General features: G+C 51.2%; 1 protein-coding gene across 4 annotated transcripts in view; it reads right to left on the reverse strand.

Annotated features, from left to right (window-relative positions):
- TTC21A (tetratricopeptide repeat domain 21A) overlaps positions 1 to 25238 on the reverse strand; it is a 45605-nt gene that overhangs the window by 9807 nt on the left and 10560 nt on the right. For 2 of the 4 annotated variants that reach the window (XM_044656788.1, XM_044656787.1), the window contains 15 exons: positions 24576 to 24733; positions 22468 to 22552; positions 19968 to 20066; positions 16865 to 17057; positions 16051 to 16148; positions 15571 to 15771; positions 14720 to 14849; positions 11404 to 11561; positions 10145 to 10360; positions 6625 to 6863; positions 2715 to 2787; positions 2522 to 2632; positions 2208 to 2346; positions 1986 to 2089; positions 1518 to 1706 (listed from right to left, as the gene is read on the reverse strand). In XM_044656788.1, coding sequence (XP_044512723.1) covers positions 1518 to 1706; positions 1986 to 2089; positions 2208 to 2346; positions 2522 to 2632; positions 2715 to 2787; positions 6625 to 6863; positions 10145 to 10360; positions 11404 to 11561; positions 14720 to 14849; positions 15571 to 15771; positions 16051 to 16148; positions 16865 to 17057; positions 19968 to 20066; positions 22468 to 22552; positions 24576 to 24733 — 2193 coding nt within the window. Of the gene's footprint in view, positions 1 to 1517; positions 1707 to 1985; positions 2090 to 2207; positions 2347 to 2521; positions 2633 to 2714; positions 2788 to 6624; positions 6864 to 10144; positions 10361 to 11403; positions 11562 to 14719; positions 14850 to 15570; positions 15772 to 16050; positions 16149 to 16864; positions 17058 to 19967; positions 20067 to 21563; positions 21576 to 22455; positions 22553 to 24575; positions 24734 to 25238 lie in introns of all 4 variants that reach the window. The other 2 variants (XM_044656786.1, XM_044656785.1) reach the window with 2 other exon arrangements.

Below are 25238 nucleotides of genomic sequence, written 5' to 3' on the forward strand. Positions count from 1 at the left end.
TTTCTGTGGAGGGCCCCACCACCCTTGCAGTCCCCAAGCTCCACCTACTCACTCACTCTCTCTCTCTCTCTCTCTCTGGCTGACATGTTCCTTGGAGGCCTCTAGGACTCTACCCTTTTCCTTATCCCCTACATCCCATCCCCTCAGGCACCAAATCTTGCCTGTCTCTGGCCCTTCTCTCCCCCCATGGAATGCCTCTGCTTGGGCCCCCATTGCTTCTCACCCACATTCCTAATTCGTCTCCTTGCTCTCGGGTTCTTCCTTCTCTGATCCAGTCTCCAAAAAGCAGCCAAATTAAACTTCCTAAGGGCCAGGTCTGCTGAAAATCCATAGCTCCCTAGTGCCTCTAGGACAAAAGCAAACTTCTCTGCCTGGTGTTTTTAAAGTCCTCTACAATCCAGCTCCCATGGGCCTTTCCAACCTGACTTCTTGTCATGATTCTCCACACTTCACTTGGAATCTTCTGTGTTTTTGGGTGGGTGGTTCCTTCTATGACCCACCATATCTACAACGCCTTTTCCGCATTACCTTCAAGGGTCCATCGTACAGGAAGTCTTTGCTGGCCTCGCCACTTGTGAATGCTCCCCCCCTCTAAAGATTACCTTCTGTTTACTTGGGCATGTGAATTCCTTAGACCCTGTGCCCATTCCCCCCAGGGGCCTCCCCCCTCCAGAGCACAGGGTTCTTGAGGCTGGGATTGTTTGGGTTTTGTCTTTGTTCTCCAGAGCTTGGCACATTGTCTAATAAATAAAATAAATTGGTCATCCAGGTCTGTCGATAAGCACTTATTCTGTGCTTTTCTAGGTGCCAGGCACTGCGGGTCCAGAGAAAGTTGAAAACAAGGTCCCTGCCCCCTGGGCTGGAGGCACAGGGCTACTTTCCTCCCCAAGAATCCCATCAATGGAAAAGCTCATCATCCCACAAGCTCTATCCTTGGGACTCACCTCACTGGCACCTTCTGCCCCTCCGATTGGAGGGCAGGACCACCCCCTGCAAACCTCCATTTAAGGAGGGGGCCTGGGCCAGCCATCTTTCCACGTCCCACCTAGCCTAGGAGTTCTTGGGACTACTCCACCATGTTGGGGACCTCCTCATGTCCCTCCTTTTCAGTCCCCTATTGGGTGCTGTGTTCCCCCATGAGAATGGAAGCTCCCTGAAGGCAGGAGCTCTTTTTTGGATTGGTGCTTAATAAATTTAGCCTGACATTCTAGCGGCAGTCAGCAGGTGCCTCTGAGATCCGTCCATAAGAGCAGACCGAAGAGCCGCTGGGGGAGCCCGGGAAAGAGCTCCCAGGCACTCTGGGGCTGGCTCCCATTGGCTTGCTCAGGCCCCTTCCGAGGGCATTTTGCCACACGAGACAAGAGCATGGTGGAAAAGAAGAAAAGCAGGACAAGCCTTCCATTTCTGTTTAGGGCCCTTCTGGAAGGCCTCTGCTGGAGGAGGAGGCAGAGCCCAAGGGGAGCCCCCAGCATCCCATCCATCTCCACCCCCAGCTGCTCTCCCTCCCCCGCCCTTACTTTGTTGTCTATGGGGGAGTAGGACAGGGCGTCCTTATAGGCCTTGACAGCCTTGATGTAGTCCTTGTCCGAGAGGTGCTGCTCCCCAAACTGGGCGCAGATGGAGGAGGCCAGCTGCTTCTGGGAAGGAAGGATCTCCGGCTGCTCCAGGGGGACTCGCTTCAGGATTCTCGCCTGGATGTCCAAGGCCTGCAGGGAGGATGGGGGCGTCCTTCAGATGGGCCCCTGGGCACTGCCCGGTGACTCAGGAAGGTTCCTGAGGCAGGATTCAGGGACCGCGGAGCGCTGGCCCATTACTGACTCCATCACAGAAGCACTGGCCGACAGAGCCAGACGGGAATCTCCGCTCCCCCTCCCCTCCCCCACAAGGGTCCTTACCCTTTGGGTTGGGGACCCCTCGACGTCAGCGGTCCAGCACCGCCCCCCAAAGAGCTTCCCGTCCACACCTGCTGTCTACACCTACGCTACCTTGTTCAGAGTCTCCATCACCTCCTCCTTTTTGTGGTTCTTATACACTTTGGCCAGCAAAAGCAAACACTTGACGTCGTTCATCATGGAAGGGATGTCATTCACTGGAAAACAGAGGAGCCTGTCAGGAGTCTCCGCTTCACGTGAGCCCTCGCAGACCCCGCCCCCATGCCCTTGCGCATGCGCACAAGCTGTCCCGAGAGCCCGCGCGCACGCGCGCACCGAAGTCGTGGTCCAGCGCCTGCTTCAACACTTTCTCGGCCTTGTTGAACTTCTTAAGCTTCAGGAGCAGCTCGGCCAGGTCGCAGCACAGGAAGTCCTGGCCGCTGATCTTCTGGGCAGCCTCGTAATAATTGATGGCCTTAATGAGGGAAAGACACGGGTTCAGCGGGGCTTCTGCAAGAGCCCCGGGCCGGAGCCCCTCTCCGGGCCGCCTAGGATCGCCCTCCTCGGTGCCCGGGGCCGTGCCTGGCTGGGGCCCGGCCGAACCGGAGCCGCGCCCCGCCTCTTTGCCCCAGCGGCCCCGGCCCGCTGACCTTGTTATACTGGTGAGTTTTCACGTAGGCTTGCCCAATCCTGCTGACCAGGGAGGCGTCGTGAGGATTCTTCCGGTAAGCCTCATCATACACCTCCAGAGCCTTCTCGGGCTGCCAAGAGAGGGTGCAGAGAAAGGTGGGGTTCGGCCCCGCCCCCTCCAGCGCCTCGAGGGGCGGCCGGGGGAAGCCTCACCTCCTGAATGTTCATGAAGGCGTCGCCCAGGAGGAGGCTGGTGTGGGGGCCTGGCAAGTGTTCGCAGAGTTCTCTGCAAAAGAAAGGGAAGGCCATGAGGCTGCCTGGTGGGACCCGAGTGGAATTCCAGGGCCTCCTCCAGCCCCCTCCAGCAGCCTGTTTTCACACACGAGGGAGCTGAGGGCCAGAGAAGGGAGGGGAGCAGTCCTACGGGGAGGGAGCACCCCAATCGGGGGGAATCCTTCCCATCTGAAGGATGAGAAGCCACTGTGAAGTGGCCTGGTATAGACTTGGGGCTCCCCGCCTCCAGCTTGGCTTCCTCCTCTTCACTCCCAGATGGCTTCAGTCCACTTTCCAGGTCTCCTTCTACTCTGCGGGCCCATCTCCATGCCTTTGCCCCAGCACCTACCAGGGTGTCTGGACAAGCATACAAGGCTGGTGGATGGCCCCCTGTCTTTGCTTCCCAAAGGGAAGCTGCTCCTCCAGCTGAGAGACTGAATTCCCTGGGCAGGTTTGGGGAGGGCCCCAGGCTCCTGGTCCCACTTCCCAGAGAAGAGGCGGGTCTGGCTGTCTCTTCTCCCCTGGGCCACCCTTAAGAACTGACTTGGCTTGAAGGTATGCAAAGCTCCAGACACCTTATCTCATCTGATCTTCCTCATTTCTTTGAGGGGAATTAGCTCCATTTTACAGATGAAGAAACTGGGGCTTAGAAAAGCTAGCTGCTTTGTCCTTGGTCACACAGCAGGGAAGTGTCAGAGAGGAGTCAGGCCCAGGAGCTCTTTCTGTGCTAGGAGGGCTGCCTCCTTTGGCCACTGAAGGACAGCAGCAGCAATCCTTATATCCATGCAGAAGGCCACCACTAAGAAGGGCTGGAGTGGGAGGGATTCTGAGGGCACTGACCCTGGCTTTTAATTGCAGCCCAACATCCTTCCTGCCTTAGGGGCAGCTGGGTGCTGAGGGAGGACATGGGAGGGTCTTCCCTTGATCACAATCATCATCCTCTGGTTTTCCAGCCCACAGTGCTCACCACAGCTGAGAAGGCGAGGTGAGCCCCTTCCTCTATCTCTGGGCCCTCATCTCCCAGCTTTTTACCCTTCACCTCCATTGATCAGCAGGTTCCCCTCTAATCCCAAGGCCTGAGAATGCCCAGGCAGGAGTCCTGTGAGAAGTCCTCAGTGTCTTGGGCCTTAGATTCTCAACAGAGCATCCCTGGTGTTTAGCCTGGTGCCTGACAAGTCTTCATTCATTCATTCACTGGGGCTAGTTTGGGGTCCTTCCATTAAAAAAGCCCCCTGAGACACAGACGACACGAGGCATACTGGGGAGAGGTCAGAAGTCACAGGGAGCTGGAGCCTCTTGGGGGAGACAGACTTGGGGGAGAAGACCTCATCTCCCTGTCTGGGACCGAGCAGATATTCCTCATTTCCCTGAGATGAGACAGGGATTGAGGGGAGGGGAGTCTAAATTTCTAGGGGGGTGAAGGAGCCCAAGGGGGTGTGGACAAGGGTCTGGGAAGGCTTGGGAGCAGCTCCTCTGAGAAGAGAGTAGATGATGGGGGAAGCCTTGAGGCATCTTCCTGGCTGTCCCTTGACTCTATTCTCACCATGCCCTGGAAATACCAGAATCTCAGCCACTGGCCAGTAGGAGAAATGGGAGGAATGTCCTGTGGCAGGACAGGAATGGGCGGAGGTAGATATGGTATAGAAGGGGCTGGGCTTCTGTCCTAGGGACCCTTTTTTTTTTACCCTTGATTTTAAACCTTTCCCTTCCTTCTTAGAATCAATACTGTATATTGGTTCCAAGGCAGACTAGTGGTCAGGGTAAGGCAATGGGGGTGAAGGGACTTGTCCTGGGCCACCCAGTTAGGAAGTATCTGAGGCCATATTTGAACCCAGGACCTCCATCTCTAAGCCTGGCTTTCCATCCAACTGAGCCACCTAGCTATGTGGAAGGACCCATTTTCTTGAAGGTTACAGGAATGTTGAGAGGAGGGCAGCCTCATGGGAATTTTTAACTTCTAGGAGGATGTGGCCTGGGAGGTCTGGAGAATTTGGAGTGGGCAACACTGGAAGTCTCTGACGAGATTTTTCTTTTGAATCCTCTGTAGAGGCAGTGTTTCATAATGGTTAGAGAGCTGGTCTGAGGCCAGGGCTGAACCTCTCCTCAGATACATGCTAGCTGGGGGACCCTGCCTGAAGGAGCTTCCAGGAAACTAAGACAGGGAGGGGCTTTTCCCAGGAGTCTGGGAACCTGTTTTATTTTTTTGGGGGGGGGTTTGGTAACTGTGTTTCATCATCAAGGGTTTCCATGATTTACAATTCTGTGTATTTTATTTCATGTGTTTAAACACTGCTCTGCAACAGCGTCCACAGGCTTCCTGCTGCGCCAGGAGATGCCCCTACTCACTCTGAGATGTTCAGGTGCTGAGGTACCTGTTTATACCCGTGGTGGGAGCTCCCTCTTTACCCCCTTCCCCTTCTCTGGAGGTGGCTGCCTTCTCCCTTCTGGTAGTTTGTACCAGCCCAATTTCCTGCTGAGATTTCTGGAAAATTTCTCCATTTTCCCATATCCCTCTGTGGGTGGCAGAGACGATGGGCAGAGCCAAAGCCACCTCGTGTCTCTAGATAGAAGCTGAACCTTGGATCAAGCTCCATCGTCCCAGGGCTGGCCCACTGGGGTGGAAGGCAAGGATGGCCAGTGAGACGATCCTGCCTCCGGCCCATAGCTGTATCTGACCCAGAGAAGGAGCCTCACACTATTTCTGTTCTGCCCACTGTGGCTCAGTTGGCTGGACTCCCAAGGGCTCTAGTCCTGCCCATCCTGACGCTCATGGAGGGTCCTGGAGCTTTCGCTCTCATGGGATCTTCGGATGCTGCACCGTGGCTGCAGAATCAATGGTAGCTTGTCTTCTCCACCTGCCCCCAGCCGGCCCTACTTTTGTCCTGGGTCCCCACCAGGGGACTGACCCTCCCTGGAAGATTTCCATGGGTGACCCATGCCTAAGAGACCTCAGAGCACCCATCATGCTGCAGAGAGGCAGTTGGTAGTGCCCCAGGGGAGAGAGCTCCCCACCATCTGAGTCAGGAAGACCTGGGCCCCATCCAGCCTCAGATACTTAGTAGCAAGTCTCTCAATAGCTGCTTGCCTCAGTTTCCTCATCTGTAGAATGAAGGGCTTGGTCCTAACCTCCAAGGGCTCTTCTAACTCTAAATCTGGAACCCCTACATCTGTGTATAAAACAACATTCCTAGCTGGCACAGCAGATAGAACACTAGATTTGGAATCGGGGAGTCCCAAGTTCAATCCAGCCTTAGAAACTTAGTTCTGTGGGACCTGTGGGACGCAGGGCAAGTCACTTACCTGTTCTTTTGCCTGAGTTTCATTTGTAAAATGGGGATCACAACACTCCCTACTTTTCATGGGGTTGTGAGGATCAATGGAGATAACATTGATTACTTGGATGACTTAACTCGCCCTTGAAGAACTATAGAAATGGGGGCAGCTGGGCAGCACAAAGATTGCATTGGATTTTCACAATAGCCATGGGAGGTGGGGACTGTTATGATTCTTATTTTACAGTTGAGGAAACTAAGACAAATAGGGTTAAATGACTTGCCCAGGGTTACATAGCTGATAAGCGCCTGATTCTGGATTTGAACTCAGGTCTTCCGGCCTGGCTCTGTCCACTCCAGCTGTCTCTTTATGTGATGGAGCTTTTTCTGAAGAAAAGGGGACAGCTACAGCCCCTGAAGTCTGCTGTGGCTTCGTCCCCAGTGCAGGCTGTGCTGCTTGGTGGCTGGAACATTGACCTCTGGAGCCTTACCTGCCTCCCTTGGGGGATGCTGCGCCCCAGCCCCTGGCCAGCCCCCAAGCCCTCTGTGGTGAGGGTGGGGGGCTCTGCCCGCATTACCGGTAGCAGCCAATGTAGAGCCGGATGTCCTTGCGCGTGTGAAGATAAATGTGCGCCATCTTCTCCTTGGCCTCCGTGTAGTAGGGTTGCTTGGGCGTGATGTTCCGCAGCATCCCCAGCGCCATCTCCACATTGCCCTTGCTCAGGGCCAGGTCCACGTTGGCAATGGTGATGCGGATCTCCTCGGGGGTGCCGCTGAACTCGTTGATGGCGTCCTGCATGATCTTGGTGGCTTCGTGCTGAAACAGTGAACATAACCCAGAGCAATTAGGAATGATGGGAAAATGGATCGGCCAAGCGTGCATGCGTGTGTGTGTGTGTGTGTGTGTGTGTGTGTGTGTGTGAGAGAGAGAGAGAGAGAGAGACACACACACATTGGCCAGCTTTAACAGGGAAGATGAGCCCAAGCAACAATGACTGAGGTTGGGGCCGGGACTTGAACCCAGGTCTTCCCATCCTCGGGGCTCTTCAGCAGGGAGAGACAGGACGGGCATGCAGCGTGCTCCTGCCGTGAGCCGGACTCAGGCTCCCAGTGAGGGCAATGACTGGGGGCCGGCAGGGGAAGAGCCCGAAGGGCTGCGGACATGCGGGTCCCCGAGGAGGAGAGCAGGCCATTCAGATGTCCCAAGCCTGGGTCTGGGCCCGGGAGGTGGTGGCTGAACTGGCTCAGAGCCAGGTGGAGAGAGGGGAGGGCAGCTGGGCTGAGAGGAGGCACTTGGAGCTTCTCTGGACCCTCAAGCTTGTGGCCCTGCTGATGAACCTGTCCCAGAGCTGCCAAGCAATTCAATCTGGGTTGTACATGTAGTAGCATGCAAAACACGTTTGTGTATTATTCGTTTTTGTAAGTGATAATCTTATAAAACCCAACCCAATATACCCCACTGAAGGAGGGGCAGCTTGTCTGCTTCCACCAGCATGTCGACTCCTGCAGTTCTTTCTCTGTGTTAAAAGTCGCCCAGGACCGCCCTGGATCGCTGGATTGCTGCTAGTAGCAAAGCCTGCCACATTCGATCCCCCCATAGTATTGCTGTTACTGCGTACAGTGATCTGGTTCTGCTCATCTCACTCTGCGCCAGTTCGCGGAGGTCTTTCCAGCTCTTTCTGACATCATCCTGTTCATCATTTTTGACAGCACGAGAGTATTCCATCACCACCATCACGTGCCACAGTTTGTTCAGCCATTCCCCAATTGAAGGGCATCCCCTCATTTTCCAATTTTTTGCCACAACAAAGAGCACAGCTATGAATATTTTTGTGCAACCCTTTTTTTTATTATACCCAGCAGTGGTATGGCTGGACCAAAGGGCAGGCAGTCTTTAAAGGCCTTTGGGCATAATTCCAAATTGCCCTCTAGAATGGTTGTATCTGTTCACAACTCTACCAGTAATGCATTAGTGTGGCCACATCCCCTCAAATTTGTCATTTTCCTTTACTTTCATATGGGCCACTCTGATAGGTGTGAGGTGATTCCTTAGAGCTGTTTAATTTGCATTTCTCTAATCAGGAGAGATTTAGAACATTTTTTTCACATGATTATTAATAGCTTTGATTTCTTCATTTGAAAATTGCTTATTCATAGTTTTTGACTATTTGTCAGTTGGGGAATGACTTCATTTCTTATAAATTTGACTTAGTTCTTTATATGTTTGAGAAATGAGACCTTTGTCAGAGAAATTGGATATAAAATTTTTCTCCCAGTTTGTTGTTTCCCTTCTAATCTTTGTTGCATTGGTTCTGTTTGTACAAACCCTTTTCAATTTAATGTAATCAAAATTATTCATTTTATATCTTCTAATGTTCTCTATCTCCTAATTGGTCATAAATTCTTCCCTTTTCCATATATCTGACTGGTAAACTATGTTCCCCCAATTTGCTTATAATATCACTCTATGTTTAGGTCAAATACCTATTTTGACTGTATGTTGGTATAGGGTGTGAGGTATTCATCTCAACCTAATTTCTCCCTTACTATTTTCCAATTTTCTCAGTAGTTTTTGTCTACTAGTGAGTTCTTATCCTAAAAGCTGGCATCTTTCAGTTTACTGAACATCAGTTTGCTACAGCCATTTACCCCAAGTCTATTCCACTGAGCCACCCTTCTATCTCTTAGTCAGTACCAGATTTGTTTTGATGATCACTGCTGTATATTACAGTTTTAAGATCTGGCACTGCTGGGCCTCCCTCCACATTTCTAGTTCCCTTGATATTCTTGATCTTTTGTTCTTCCAGATGAATTTTGTTGTTATTTTTTCTAGTTCTGTAAAATAGCTTTCTGGTAGTTTGATAGTTGCCAAGACCCCTCCCCCCCGCCCCCCACCTCCCCAGGAACAAGATCCCATCAAGTCAGTGCAGTTTGACACAGTCCTACACTGACCCTGTGACCTGAAAATTGGGCCACAGGATGGATGGAAGACCCAATCAAACCCCTCTGTGTGACTCCCTTCTGACCAAGACTTTTTATTATAATCTTTATCTTTAGGATAGCCCCAAGTTTTATAGAAAGCCCCTAATAGAAATCCCCTAGTTACTCTATAATAAATATATAATAGTAATATAATAAAAATATAAATAAATATAACAGCATTTAATGAGTTAATAGTTCATACCCTCAGTAAAATAGCAGAACCTGCTTTAATCTTTCTCTCTCTCTGTCTCAAAAGTCTGAAGGACACAGCAAGGTAAATCAGAACAAAATACTCTCTCGCTTTGTTATTTTCCCACGCCGATCTAAACCCCATGATTTTAAAGGTTCTCACACTTAACCTACCTTTTTGAAATATGGTGAAGGTCCGTTATCAAAATAATAATTGGATAACATAAGGTCTTGGTAACCTCGAATACGGTTTAGACTAAGTATAATCTACATGAGAAAAAAAATGTGTCCTATATGCTAACTCTTATGTAACTCTTGTAACCTTGAATTCTATACTGTTTTGATTTCAAATGTACTTTGTAGAAAGAAAACTGGTTTTGGAAAAATATATAAAGATAACCACGAGCTCGGGGGCTGGTAGAACAGAACAGTCATGAGCTAACTTGTTGGACTAACTGTTTTCTGTTTCTGTTTCTTTCTCATCCGCCGACGCCATCGAGCCATCCAAACCCCCCTGTGCTGTGGGGCAGGCTCCCCGCAGATAGGTATGGCACTGAATAAGTAAATGAGTTTAGGTAGGATTGTCATTTTCATTATAGACAACCCATGAGCCTACCCATGAGCAATTAATGTTTAGATCTAACTTTATTTGTGTGAAAAGTGCTTTGTAATTGTGTTCACATAGTTTCCCAGCTATTTTATATTGTCTAGAGTGCTTTTATGGAGTTTTTCTTAATAACTCTTGCCCAGCAGCAATTTTTGATGAATTAATTATAGTCCATCCCTAGAGGCCCAAGGAGCTTCCAGGACTTAGAGCAGATGGGGCAGTCAGCACATTATGGAGCAGAGTTCCCCTGCCCTTCCTGGCCCCCTGCACTCTCATGGCTTTGCCCACTTAGATCCAGAAGAAGGTTCTGTGCCTCTTACCAGCTCTCCATTTAACCGCAGGGCGTCGGCGAGTTCTAGCAAGATGGACACTCGCTCACTGGGCCGGATACAGGAGCTGCGAGTTTTCTTGTTCTCCCCCTTCTTCATCGTGGGAAGCTTCATGATCATTTTGAGGGTCTTGATGGCCTCAGGGTAGTCTCCTGACTTATTCAGGGCCCGTGCTTTGATGAAGTGATACAGTGGGTGATCTCGAACCTAGGAAGGAACAGAGGCCCTGGGTGAGCCCAGACAAGTTACATTCATGATGTCCAGGGCTGTGAGGGTCTGAGGGCACCATCCCTGCTTTCCTGGAGGCTCAGCAGGTGGGGGCAGAGCTGGTGACTGGGGGCAGTGAGACATTTGGGACCTGGGACGAGCACACAAAGACTCACTGTTGAGGCAGGTGGGGCAGCGAGGCCAAAGAATCAGTAAATCTTACAATTTGGAATGGATCTTTGACATCCTCTGGTCCAGCTTCCCACTCCCTACCCGTCTGGAATTTCTTTCTAGAAGGGTTCTTAATCTGGGTTGGATGGGGACTAGGGGGATGGGAAGGGGGAATTGGTCTGTAACTTAAAGGAGAATTAATAACTATCTTTCTTTTTTAATCTCTTACTTTTTGTCTTGGTACCAGTTCTAAGAAAGATGAGCACTAAGGGCTATGCAATGGGGTTAAGTGCTTGCGCAGTTATGAAGTGTCTGAGTCCAGATTTGAACCCAGGACCTCATCTCCAGGCTTGGCTGTCTATCCACCATACCACCAGGCTGCCCCAATAACTGTATTTCAATATAATTGCCTTCCTTGGTAATCCTGTATATTTTATTTTATGCATTTAAAGACATGATTCTGAGTAGGGGAACATAGGCTGCCCCAGACTGACTGCCCAAGGAGCTCAGGACACCAAAAAAGGTCCTTGATGAAAGGCCCCTTGATAGAGGGTCCCCTGGGCTCTGCTTGACAGGAGAGGTCACATGGCTGCGGACAGGGCTCCAGCTGCCTCAGCATCCTATAGGTGACAAGGAGGGGGAGTACAGAACAGCCCCCCAGAAGCTTAGCACAGGGATCTGGAGACCCTCACTCAGCCAGCCAAGGCCATGGATCAGAGGAGGTAGATGTAGAGACTTTCAGGGGTGCCCAGGAGGATTGAATATGGTTGCTTCAGCAGCTCCTTGGGTGTAGAGCAGCTCACAGAGGGTGCACCCCCTTGGTTTCTTGGCCTGGCTCCTTGCTGGGCTCCCGGCCTCAGGCACCTACCCACCTGGAAGTTGTGGCTGACTCCCAGCTCTAAGGAATGGGAGCACATGGTGAAGTTTCCCTGAGATAGATAGATCTGGGCCATCAGGAGGTGAACGTCAGCAGAGGTCGGGTCGAGCTCCAGGCATCGCTGTAAGGTACTCTGGGCATTCTCTAGTTCTCCTAAGAAAGAGAAGCACCAAGGCTCTGGTTTCAAAATTAGAAAATGGCAGGAATTATCAAAACTCTCTGGTTCTGGCTAAGAAATAGAAAGATCAGTGGAAACAGACAGACAAATGACAATAATAGATTATAGAAAGGGCAGCTGGGTAGCTCAGTGGACCGAGAGCTAGGCCTAGAGATGGGAGGTCCTGGTTTCCGATCTGACCTCAGACACTTCCTTGATGTGTGACCCTGGACAAGTCCCTTAACCTCCATGATCTAGCCTTAACTGCTCTTTGATACCTAGTACTGATTTTAAGACATGAGATAAGAGTTTTTTTTTTTTAATCTGCACTTTCCATCTTAAAATAAATACTGTGTATTGGTTCCAAGGCAGAAGAGCAGTAAGGACTTGCCCAAGGTCATACAGTTAGGAAGTTTCTGAGGCCAGATTTGAACTGAAGAGCTCCCTTCTTGTGAAAATGTGATAACTCTCCCCTGCTCATTTTTGGATTTAATCACCAGAAGCATATACATCCCACTTATCCTTAAGTGGGGGAGGGAGGTCTGTGACTCATGTGTGTGATAGTGGGTGAAAAATCAGAATTGACTGACTGCCCTCTGGGCAGTCCTAAACAAAGCTATAGCTGTAATTGGTCCACGAAAAGTGGAAGGAAGGCACAGGAAGTGACAAAAGGAATGGTCTTTAAAAGTGGCAAGAACTTCCGGTGACCAGTTCTTTCACCTTCGAACTTGAACTTGGAGGAGCTCTGCCTGGAGACCTTGTACTGCTCTTTGATTTTTCCCTTAGAACTACCACGTGGGTGGGTGAAAAGGGCTGACTCCCTTTTCTGGTTTTTCTGAGAGGTACTAGCCTCCAGAGAGGCCCCTCATATTGGGGCATCTTTCTCCAATTTTTCTTTTAAACTGTTAATTTCCTTTTGAGCTATTTCCCACTTTTCTTGCCAAATCTCTTCCATCTTTCTCATGATCTCAGATTTGAACTCTTCAAGAGCTTGTGACCAATTTTCATTTTTTTTGGGAAGGTTTGGATGTGATTTCTTGTTTGTTCTCTACTATCTGCTCTGTTGTCTGGATTTTTTCTTCAATGCTGCACTCTATTGTGGGGTCCCTTTGTTCATCTGGATTTGTTTTTTGTGTCCTTTTGAGGAGTCATGTGTATGTGGGTTAGGAGAGATTAAGCATGCTGCTTCTACTCTGCAACCATCTTAACCTGGGAGTCCCAAGGCCCCTTGTATTGGAAGAGGCCTTGTGGCTAAAATCCTTGCTTAACTGACCCCTACGCCCTTTGGCTAAGGCTTCTGGAGCCCTGCTGGAGTAAAGTCAGGGCCAGAGCGAATAGTGTAGCTCATTAGGCTAGATTTCTTACTCTGCCATCTTTAAATTGCTAAAAAAAGTCATTCTGACTTGAGTAATAATTATGACGACCACATTTCTCATAAATTTCGTCCAGCTTTAATTTTTAATCCTTACATTCTCTAGGCCTGGCTCTCAATCCACTGAGCCACCTAGCTAAACCCAGAAGGTAAGGGTTTTTAAAGAAAAGACTATAGTAAAGAATATAGAGTAAAGTATATTTGACAAAAATATAGATCTAAGTTTTGGGGATAAGAACTCACTATTGCTGGGACAACTGGAAACTAGTTTGGCAGAAACTAGGTACAGACCAGTATCTTACACCATTCACTAAGATAAGATCAATATGGATCCGTGATGGATCTAGACCTAAAGAGAGATATCGTAAGCAAATCAGAAGAACAGGGAACATATTCACAATCAGATTTAGGGACAGGAGAGGAATTTATGAGTCATCAAGAGATGGAGAGCATTGTTGGGTGTAAAATGGATAATTCTGAGCACCTTCCATTGAAAATCTTTTGTACTAATTAAATGTTGCCAAGAGCAGAAGGAAGCAGAACATCGGGAAAACTGCTTTGTAGCCAGCCTCTCAGAGAGCCTCCTCTCTCATATGTATGGAGAGCGTCATCAGACTTAGAAGAATTAAGAGCTACATCCCACTGCTTCATGGTCCAAAGACATGGACAGACGGCTTTTAGATGAAGAAATAGAGGCCATCTGTGGGCCTATGAAGAAATGCTCCAAATCACCCGATTAGGGAGAGGCAAAACCAGCAGACCTTGTCCCCTGGATGTCCTCGTGGATTCTCCAGCTCAACCCATTCCCAACAGAACTCAGCCTCTCCTCCAACCTTCCCTTCTTTCTCTGAAGCTGTGGCGAGCTGCCTGATCAGCCAGCTTTGTGGCTGAATCCTCCGGCCCTCCTCCATCCTGGGAGCCCCATGGAGGTAGCTGCCAGGTCCTGGGGCCTCGGCCTCTTCACTCTCCTTCTCCCCTCACATCTCTACCACTTTGTTTGGGTCCTCATCACTTCTTGCCTGGACTGTTGCAATCGCCTCTTTTTTTTTTTCCAACCTTCCCGCCCATCTTAGAATCAATCCTGTGTCCCAAGGCAGAAGAGCTCAGCAATGGAGGTAAAGTGACTTGCCCAGGGCCACCCAGCTAGGAAGTGTCTGAACCCAGGACCTCCTCTCTCTAGGCTCTCTGGTTCTCAATCCCTTGAGCCACCTTAGCTGGCCCCACAATTGCCTCTTAATTGGCCTCTCTGCCCACCGATTCTCCTTTACTAATGTCTGAGGGCGGGAATCTGACTGTGTCACTTCTCTGCTCAAAAACCTTCCATGGCTCTCTTGTACCTCTAGGATAAAGCATAGATTCCTTAGGAGGCCACAGAAGGCCCCTGGAACTCTGGGCCCTACTTTTGCAGTTTTCCTAAGAATTAGAGAATAAACTCTTGTTTTACCATCCTGGGGGTTGAAGGAAGGGAGGACTTCGGAGGGGGTACTTGCTGTGGGCAGCAGATGCGAGAATTGGGCTCCCCGGCAGCATCCATAACCACTAAGGGGAGATTTCATTCCACCACCCATCTTCGAGAGAAGGTTCTGCCACGCAGCAGGCTGTGCTGGGTGCCAGGCTCTGTGCCAGGCTCGGCACACACCCTGCAGTGACGCAGAATTAGAAGGCCCAGGGCCCGCTCTGGAGGCCTCCCTGGCCTTGGTGGGAAGACAGGGCGGACCCCAGGGGAGTGGCGGGGGTGCAGGGAGGGCTCTGAGGAGAAGGGGGGCCGGGGGCTCCGCTTACCTGACAGGTACTTCACCTGGGCCATGAGGAAAAGCGGGTCAATGAGTGCGGGGGCCACCTTGACCACGGGGTTCAGGATCACTGCGGCTTGTTTGAGGAGAGGAGAGATGATCTGACCTGGGGATCGAGGCTGGGAAGGAAACGTGGCCCAGCGGTCAGCCTCTCCACTGCAGGAGGGACGCCTTCTCTAGGCTCTTCCGGGAGAAGCTGCAGGCCGGGGAGGAGCTGCCTCCAACGGCCAGTGTGGACCAGGGTGGCCGCGGCAGTCCGTGAAAGGGACGCTGATGGGAGGGCTGCCATTTTCTTTCTGTTTTAGCCCTCACCTTCCGTCTTAGAATCAACACTGTGGCCTGGCTCCAAGGCAGAGGAGGGGTGGTTAGGGAGGTTGGGTGACAGGGTTAAGTGACTTGCCCAGGGTTGCCCGGCTGGGAAGCGTGGGAGGCCACACTGGACCCCAGGATCTCCCATTTCTAGGCCAGACTCTCCATCCCCTGAGCCCCCAGCAGCCCCTCCATTATTTCCTTTTGCATTTGGAATATTGAGGAACAAGAAGGGAATATCCGCAGAGACTGCCCAGCCTTAAATACATATGCTAAGACCAGGGAACTCCGGGGTTTGGGCCGGGTCCTGAGGTGCCTGGGAGCCCCGCTCCAGCCTCCACGTGGAGGCCAGCTCAGGGATGACTGTGTGGCCACAGGCTGTGACTAGGGCCTCAGCACCTCCCCTTTGAGCCCCTCTGGGAGTCGGGCTCTGTGTGCCGGAGGGACAAAGGCCTTTGGGGGCTTGGAGGCTGGGGGCCTCTAGGCCTCTCGCCCTGGGGCCCCCGGGGCCTGGGGCACGGCCCTGCCCACCTGCTTGGGGCAGAAGAACAGGTATTCTTTCACGATGTTCACCAGGAAGATGGGGTTGAGTTTCTCAAAGTACTCGATGCTCAGAGGGAGGCCCTGCATGCTGGAGAAGTGGAGCTCGGCAGCCTCCTTGAGGAGGGCCGTGGCCACCTGTTCGCTTTTGTGCTTCTTGGAGGCCAGCAAGGCTTGGAGGAACGTCAGGACCTGCCGAGAGGAGGAGGAAGCTCTGGGCCCAGAGACTCGCTGCCGGCCTCTTCCCAGGCTTCCCATGCCAAGAGGACTCGGAGCTGGACGGGCCCTCGAGGTCCAGTGTGGCTGCCCGAGGGCCCTCCCAACACAATCCAACCTTCCCAGAAAAGCCTCCAGGACTGACCACTTTGGGATTTAACTTTGGGGTTGGAGGGAGGGAGGGAGGGAAGGAAAAGAAGGGGAGAAACCAGGGAACTCATCCCCAGAGGAAGGCTCTTTCGCAGAACATCTCACCTCAGACTTCCCCAGGGACTGTTGAACTTCCTTTAGGAATTCCAGTTGTTGTTCAGCCTCCTCCAGGTTGCCCTCCAGAATTTGGCACCAAATAATGCCTGCAGTTCAAGGACGCAAGGGTGACCACCTGGCTCTGTTGTTTAACTCATCAGTAACCCAACTGACCAGGCTGACTGCAGACCCCTGACACAAGCAGATGACACCTTTCCTGAATTCCCCTGGGGCCTTGGTTTTTGTCAAGTCCATTGAAAATGTAAAGGGGGAAAACTCAGAGGGGAAAGCCAGGCCTAGAGACGGGTCCTGGGTTCAAATGTGGCCACAAATACTCCCTAGCTGGGTGATCCCGGGCAAATCATTTAACCTCCCCCATGCCTAGCCCTTACCACTCTTCTGCCTCAGAATTGCCACATAGCACTGCTTCTGAGACAGAAGGGAAGGGTTTAAAAAAAGGAAAAGGAAAACAATTTTTAGAATGCTAGAAGGCAAGTGGAAGGTCAGGGTGGCCCCCTTGCATGTGGTGGGAGAGCCTGTGGGACTGTCCTACAAGGATGGACAAGCCTGGCTTCTCTTGCCTTTTTTTTTTTTTTTTTTTTTTTTTTAACTATTGGAGGAATTTCAGGTCGTGCAAAAACCAAGAATGTCAATGAGATCCGTCATTACTCTTCCTTATGGAGGGTGCCTTTACCGCTCGCTCACAGTGCTCACAGAGCTGGGCTCGTTCTTATTTTAAACCCTTTCTATCATTTTAAATCCCTTTCTTAAGTGCCGTGGTGAGCCCCGGTGGGTCAGGAGGTGGCCCTGGCCTGGGACGGACCTGTGAGGGCGGCGATGCTGCTCTCGTCCAGCTTCATGGCCTCCGTGTACCACATGGAAGCCTCCTTCACACGCTCTTGGAGGATGAGCTGGTAGCCCAGCTCGTTGGCAAACTGGGCATCCGAAGGCGCCAGCATGAAGGAGCGCTCGATGAAGCTGTAGATCTGCTGCAGGATCATCTGGTGCTTCCCGCACTGGAAGAAACAGCCATGGCGAGGCCTTAGCGAGGGCCACCAGGAAGAGCCTGTTGCCCAGAATCCCCCCAGGTGCTCCTTGGCCACCTAGCCTGGCCCACATTGGGGGGAAAAGGTCCCCCCACCCCAGCAGACCCAGCAAACAGTCAGCCAGCCTCTACCTTAAGGTCTCCTCTTTTCTTTCCTTCTGTCTTAGAATTCATATTGTGTACTGGTTCCAAGGCAGTCAAAGGGGGTTAAGTGACTTACCCAGGGCACCCAGCTAGAACATGTCTGAGGTCAGATTTGAACCCAGGACCTCCCATCTCTAGGCCTGGCTCTTCATCCACAGAGGCTGCTCCCCCCCCCCCCCCAACTGCCCCCTGAAGATTTTCTAAAAGGGCTGCTTCTGCTCGTAGAGAGCTCCCACTGTAGAAGTTTTTCCTGTCGGCCCCTGGTTCTGTCTTGGGTCCAAGAGGAACAAGCTGATCCCTCTGCCCACCCTGAATTTCCTCCAGGCCAAACTTCCCCAGTTCCTTCCCTGTTCTCCCAGGGCATGGGGTCTGGCCTTTAGCCATCCTGGCTGCCCCCCTTCAGTCTGGGCACCCAGAACCGAGCTCAGCCCTCCAGACGAGATCAGACCAGGGCAGGAGAGTGCCGAGCTCTCACTCTCTTCCTCACGAAAGCTCCACAGTCCAAGATGCCCACGAGCACGGGCACACGCTCCCTCTCTGCCAGGTCCCACTCTTGCCTCCTAACGAGGTCCCAGTCCTTGACGGTGCCACCAGGGTCCTCCTTGGCTTGGGAGGCCCCTTCAAGGGGAAAGGTAGTGAGGAGCTGGTCAGCTGGAATCCCGGAGCTGCCCATCCCCAGGAAGTCATAGATAAGGGATCGCCACTGAGCGGCTGGATGGTGGGAAGAGGGGGGGAAGCAGCACCACTGGGCACATTGGTTTCTCCTCTTCAGAGGCGATTTGCCCATTTGCTGTTCCTGGGAGCCCCGGGGCCCCAACCCTGGCCACAGATGCTGGCTGCGTGCATAGAGGCGGTCCAAGGCCCCACAAATGGTCAGGCTCCAGTAGGGGCTGCACAGAGCTTGATGGGAAGTGAGAGCAGGAGGGAGTCCCAGGGCCAAGGCCCCCTGCTGCCCAAGGTATATAAATGGAGATTTGAACCTTTGGAGTCCCTTTAGTAGTTCCCCAGATTCCCTTTAATCTCTCCTGCGCTTCCACGTTTGCTGGTCACGTTACTGTTTTATAAGTTCTGTAGCTCCTCCCTCTCTCTCTTCTTCATGAGCGCGGCTGAAGTTAGTTTAGCACCTTTTTTCACTCCAGTTTTTTATGTTAGTTTATTATTAATGAAACTTTATAAAATATAAAACTTAGTTATTGAATATTAATTTTCATCATTGTGTCTGAAGGGCCATCCATTAGCTTTAAGGAGGCAGCCTGGCCTCGTGGAAAGAGTCCAGAGCTTGGGAGTCAGAAAGAGCAGAGTTTGATGCCACCTCTCCTACTTTCTAGCTGTGTGACCCTGGGCAAGTCATTTAACCTCCATTTACCTCAGTTTTTTCATCTGTCCAATAGGGAAAATAATAGCATCTACCTCCTAGGGTGGTCGTCCTTGAGGATATAAAGGAGACACGATTATCAAGTGCTTTATGAGCCCTGAAGCCCTATAGAAATGTGAATCTCCAGCCAATCAACCAATTGCATTTGTTAAGTGCTATGTGCCAGGCGCTGGGGGTTATTATTATCATTACTGACTAGTTTATTAGACCAAGGCCTGGCTGCTGACTCACAGTAAACGCCAGAGGCTCCCCAGGGCCTCCAGGAGCAAATACAAAATGTTCTGGGTGGCATTCAAAGCCCTTCATGACCTACCACCTCCTGCCTTTCTGCTCTTCTTCCATGTCCCTCTCGGACCCTCGCTTTTCCATCCAGTGCAGCTGATCCTCAGCTTCCTTTAAGCCCAGGTAAAATGCCACCTCCTGCAGGAAGCCTTCCCCAGCCTCTCTCACTTCTGGCTTGTGGGCCTTGCCTGGAGCTTGCTTTGAGGGTGCCTGTTGGTCGGTCAGGCATTGCCTTTTGCCCCTCTTCTATCTCTAGCATTTAGCCTAGTGTCTGGCACACAGCAGGAGCCAAATACATGCTCATTGCTTGCTTAAGATTTACAGAACGCTTCAAGGTTTGCAAAGTGCTCAGTCCTGTGTCTGTGAGATCAGGACTGCTCAGGATCCTTAGCCAGGGGTCCCAGGGCCTCCCCCAGCCAATTGGGGGCTCTCCTGACCACCCAGACGTTATCTCGAGAGATTCTTGCAACCTTGGAGAAGAGTGATGGGAAGAGATGTCCCTAAGGCCCACATATAGCCTCTTGCACTCCAAAGCTTGGACTCGAACCCAAGACCTCATGCTTTAAGTTCAGTGCCTGTCTAAGGCCTGAACTTGTTCTTATGGCTCGGCTCCCCATCTTCCCACGCTCTAAAGAGCACAGCATTCTTTCATTCCTTCATTCCTTCATCGTCTGGTGGAGGGGGCCGAGGACTTGATTTGGGGATCTCGGCTCCGGTCCTTCCTGCCTGTGGCAGGTTGAGGAAGTCACTGACTGTCCTTCATGAGACTGGGCTGGACCAGGTGGCCTCAGAGGTTCTAGATCCCACTGATTCTGGCATTCCTTCCACAAACAGTTACTGTGTGTGTCAGAAGGGGCCCAAAGGAAGATGGTGCTGCCCCTCTGTTGGGGAGTGCATGGCATGGAAGGAGACAACCAAGGCAGGAGCGTACCCCAAAATGAGAGCGAGAGAACCCTCAGGAAGGGGGGCCACTGTGGGAGGGTTCCCGAGGGAAGGCTGTAAGGACTGAATCCCAAACTAGGCTTGGAAGATGGGGCAGCAGCTTGGGAGGCAGAAGGAGGGGGCATTCTCTCTGCTTACCAGCCGACTAATGACCGTGACCTTCTTGAGGTGGAGGCTTGGGTTCTGGGGTTCCTTGGTCTCCAGAGCCTTAATCAGATTTCTCACGTGACTAATTGCCTACGGGGAAAAGAGAGGTTAGGCCACTCAGAGATGGACCTCCCTTTGGATCATGCCTTTTGCTTTTACAAACAGAAGATTTTCTTCTCTCTACCAAGCACAGAAGCCCAGGCAATGTCAAACTGTGACTGATTAGCTGTGTAGGATTCGATGATGCTTTATCAGCCGATGGTCAATAAGCAAATATTAATTAAGCACCTACTGTGTGTCAGGCAATTCAAAAAAGAGGCGAAATACAGTCCAGTTCTCAAGGGGCTCACTGTCCAATGGAGACTTTGCCGAAGAATCCATCCTCTGTGAGGCTGCCCAGCTTGGTGGGTAGAGAGCTGGCCTCAGTAGGTCAGAAGACCTGAGTTCAACTCTTGCTTCTGACACAGCCTGGCTGTCCCACCTTGGCTGGGCACTCAACCACTCAGTCCTCTGGGCAGTCCTCAAAGGCCCACTGGGGGAAAGTCAAAGAGCTTGTTGTGCCTGACCATGCTCTAGGGGGGCAGCTGCTTCTTGGAGCTGCAGGAGCTGCTGTACCACTGAGGATGCTGCCGGATGAAGGCATGAGCAAGAAAGCACGTCTAGGGAGCTTGTCGTATATAAAGCACTGTAGGAAGGGCAGGGGGTGGGGTCCAGAGCCAAACAAGACATTCAGACCCAGGAGGCTTCATGGGAGAGTCAGAGAGGGAGATCCCGAGTTCCCAAGATGCCAGCAACAAAGCCACTGAAGGTCAAGCATCTTCTTTAAAAAACCATATCCGAATGGCCCTTTTACAGACATGGAACCTTTGACCCTGCGAGGGGCTTTGGGACAGACCTTTCCTTCTATGGGCTATTAGCTTCTTGTGGCTGTAACCCCAACAGGCAGTGGGTTAAATGGTCCCAAATGCCTTCTACAGGGCGTGTTTTCAGTTGCCTGGTACTGGGGGTCGGAGACACTGGGAAGGAAAGGGGAGGCGGGGGTAGGAATCCAAAGTCTGCCCAGAATGCTAGGCCTGTCCTCCAGGTGAGTCTTCAGAGGCCCAGGCTGCATCAAATGGCATCATAGATTTTGAGATTAAAGGGGGCTTAGACATCTCATCTTGCCCCACTCAACCCTCTACTGCCCTGTAGAACTAGAGCTTGGAGCCTAGGAGGGCAGGAGGAAAGTAGGATTTAGAGGCAGCTCATCTGTGCGACCAGCCTAGGACAAAGGACCTTTAGAGTTAGAAGGAACATCAGGCATCCTTTCTACTGCCATGACAGGTATCTGCCCAGCCCTTATGTGAAGGCCTCTGGGGAAGGGGAACCCACATCTTCTCAAAGCTAGTCATTCCTTTTCTTGGCACAGGGACTGGCACCATGGCTGGTTCTTGGCCAAAGAGCCATAGGATGCTTTGTTCCCTTTCCTGTTAGTATAAGCCAAACTGAGGTCTATCTGGTGTCTTTGTCTATACTGTGGGTTTTCCATGGCTGAAAAAACCCCCTTCTGTAGTGGCCAGCCCCATGGCTGAACCCCAGAGAGGATACTATCTGTGACTTCTTGGATTGTCCATTTTCTGGGTTCTACCATTGTCATGACCTTTGAGAGTCCAGACAGAAGCCCTCCATGCTACCCCGAGTCCTTGGCCTGGAGTTTTCACCTCTTTCTAAAATGAGAAGTTAAGGCAGTAGTGGAAGCGATGAGATGCTCCATTGGATAAAGTACTGGGCTTGGAGTCGGAAAGACCCGAGTTCAAACCCAGCCTCAGACACTTACCAGCTATGTGACTGGGAAAGTCACTTTATCTTGGTTTGCCTCAGTCTCTTTGACTGTAAAATGGGGATACTCAGAGCACCTACCTCCCAGGGCTAGTGTAAGGATCAAATGAGATAATGTTGGTGAAGCCCTTAGCATAGTGCCTGGAATAGGACAAGTGCCAGCTACTATCATTCTTATTGTTGCTATTATGATTAGACTCTGGCATCAATGTGGCGCCCTTTTTTGTGTCTGTATTTGAGATTTATTGCAACTTCCTTTTGGAGGGCTCCCAGCCTACACTCTCCAGCTTGGCAAATCCCGTGGACACAGCATCATTGACCGACCAATTGTTAATCATTCATTTAACACAATCAGAGAACACAGAATATTGGCAGCCAAGAAGGAACCTGGAAGGTCACCTAATCCAGCCTCCTCCTTTTACAAACGAAACAGAGGCTTCGAGAGGACAAGGGACCTGCCTAAGCCCTCTTATTTGCTCAGTGTTGTTGGAATCAGCCTGCTGAAATAGCACTGAGTTACAGGAACCCCAGAGGGAGAAGCGGACAAGTTCAGGGCACCCTGAAACTCTAGACATCTGAGAGCCAGGGAACTCGCCCCCGAGCCTGGGTTAGGAAAGAAGTTGGGCAAGTTAGTTCATTCAAGGGAGGTTTCTTAATCCGCAAGAGAACTTACTTCATTGACGTCGCCTTCCCTTGCAAACTCGTGTACGGCCAGAACCTGACGGGCGTCGATATTATTATCATCCTTTTCTAAGATTCTGAAACAGGAATAGGCATTGCCCCAAGTAAAGACTATTGCCACACAGCCTGGCCTGCTGGTCGACCTTTGTCATGCACTTGGGTTCTAGGACTTGAAACAGGACGATTTCCTTGAATCCCTGGCATGCTTTGTGTCGCTCCATCCACCCTGGCCCTCCAGGGTGGCCTGGAGAAGATGGTGTACCTTTTTGTACTGTCTGGGAGAGCCCTTGGACCCCTTCTCAGAAATACATGGATTTCCTCCATTCATAAGCAAAGGAAATGCTCAGCTTCATTTGCCATTTCCCCCTCCATCCAAGTTCATGAACCCCCTGCCATTACAGAATCTTTGGAGGCCCATGAGCCCCGGGTGAAAGATAACAGAGGCCGGGGGTCTCTGAGAACTTGGAGTGGAGAAACTCTGGATCAAATCCTGCCTCAGACACTTGCCGGCTACATGATCCTGGGCGAGTCACTTAGCTTCCCATCCCTAAGATGGAGAAAATGCCCAAAGGACTTCACTCCCAGGATTGTTGTGAGACCTTGCCGGCCTCTGAGTGCAAGAGAAATGGGGGCTGTCGTCTTCATGCTAATAGCTAGTACCAAGCTCTTGCTCTGGGTTCACAAAACACTTTAGAATTGTTGTTCCATTTGGTCTTCCCAACAGCATTGCAAGGTAGGTGCTAATCATAATAGCATTTACATTTCACAAATGTGGAAACCAAGGTAGACAGAGGTTAAATGACTTGCCCAAGGTAATACAGCTAATGACTGAGGCAAGATCTGAATTTGGATCTTCCTGACTCTAATCAGCATGCCACTTAGCTGCTATATGTATTTAGTTATAGTGAGTGAAAAAAAAATTAAGTGCTTCTTAAGTCATATTTCCAATAAGAGAAATGGCATGGTGTATTACATAGCTGGCCTTGGGGCTTAGAAGATGTGGGTTCAGGTCTTGCCTTGGACCCACCCTGGCTGCGTGACCCTGGTCTAGTCACTGAACCTTGATGTTATGCTCCATGTTCTCTGACTTGCATGATGGCACAGTAAGTAGGTGCCAGCCTGTGTGGGCAGAGGGAGTTCTTCAAATTCCTCACTAGGAGCCCACTTGCAGGTGAAATAAATCACAGGTATGGATTTTCCAATGAGCTTCCTATTTTCTGCTTTAACCAGAGAATCCTGACTTCTGGCTATTGAGCATTTTTTGCATCTCTCCCCAGGAAGGAAGGCTGATTCTCAGGATTAGAATGTCCTAACATAGCTCTGAGCATACTCTGGAAGGCCCAGGGGGGTCTATGAGTGTCTTGGGGCCAGAACAAATCTCTTAAGTGATCATGCCATGCTGGGGTCCTCATCTGCCAACTAACTAGTTTCCCTGGTGCCCACTGGATGGACTCCCCCAGCCCAACTATCTCACCCAATCTACTCTGCTGCAGACACAGCCTGGGGCTATTCAGGACCCTGGAGAGGGACCAAGGGTGAAAGGAAGGAGAAGGAAGAACCCCCAAAGTTGCCATAAAGGAATAGCTTTGCCAGAGTTGAATGAATGGGAGGGAAGGGAGAGAGGTGCTCTGGGAAACCTCAATTTGAGGCGAGGGTCAGAGGGTTTTCTTGGTTTTGTTTTTGAAGCATTTTCAAAGTATTTCCAGTCCCTAAATCGTAGAGCACCCTTCTCTGGGAGGAGTCAGACCATTGCCAATGATGCCAGTCCCACAAGAGAGGTGGAGTATGTTTAGGATTGAAAAGGGCAGTGAGTAGGTCTGGCTCCCCCGCTAGAATGTAAGCCTATGGAGGACAGGATCTGCTTTCATCTTCCTTTTCTGAAGCACCTGGCACAGACTCACAAATGCCATCAAAGAGAGGCTGGGGATTGCCCTGGGGACTCTAGAACATTCGAAGGCCCAGCATAGGAGGTGGGTCCTCTAGGAAACCCCTGGGGGACAGGTGCCCAGGACGAGGCTTTCTCTCTGCTGGGGAGAAAAATCCAACCCTTCAAAGAACACAGCAGCCCCAAACGACGCTCCTTGGGATCTCTTCCCTTACCGGAGTCCCGTTTCGACAGTTTGCTCCCAGTCTTGCTGGGCCAAGAAGAGTCTCATCTTCAGGATAAAGGCTGGGATGAAGTTAAAAAACGTGACTGTTATTTGATTAACAACTTCCAGGGCACCCGAGTAATTCTGTTGCATCATGAAATAGCTTGCCTATTGAGAAAAGTTCAGAGAGACCACTTAGCTCAGGCATGCGTCAGTGAGCTGAAATCTGCTGAGTGATCTGTTGCTAATTAAAGAGGACCCTGACACTAGAAGAGCCTAGGCTAGCCCAGCTGGGAGTCAGGCCCTGAGGGCTCCTTCTAAGCACTGTGCCTTGGTGATGGTCTCCTCTGGGCTCTGGCTCTGCCACATAAGAGGAGGGCATGGGGAGGCCCCAGGGCACGGCTGCTAGGAAACTGGAGGCCTGAATATACACACTGTCAGCAGGATGCTCCCTAGGGCCCAGCCAGTGCCAGTCTTGGGGCTTTCCATGGCTTGTTCAGAAGGAGGAGGCCAGGAAGGCAGGAGAGGCCCCAAGTCTGATCGAGGGAAGATGGCCTTTTCAGGCAGGGAGTAATCAGATGGAGCCTTGCCTCGCACCCTAGAAAGTGAGAGCTGGAAGGGTCCTCAGGGACCCCGGGCCCATGGGCTTCACTTTATACAGAAGGAGCTGAGG

Source organism: Gracilinanus agilis, chromosome 1 (assembly GCF_016433145.1).
Source record: "Gracilinanus agilis isolate LMUSP501 chromosome 1, AgileGrace, whole genome shotgun sequence".
NCBI classification, from domain to species: domain Eukaryota; kingdom Metazoa; phylum Chordata; class Mammalia; order Didelphimorphia; family Didelphidae; genus Gracilinanus; species Gracilinanus agilis.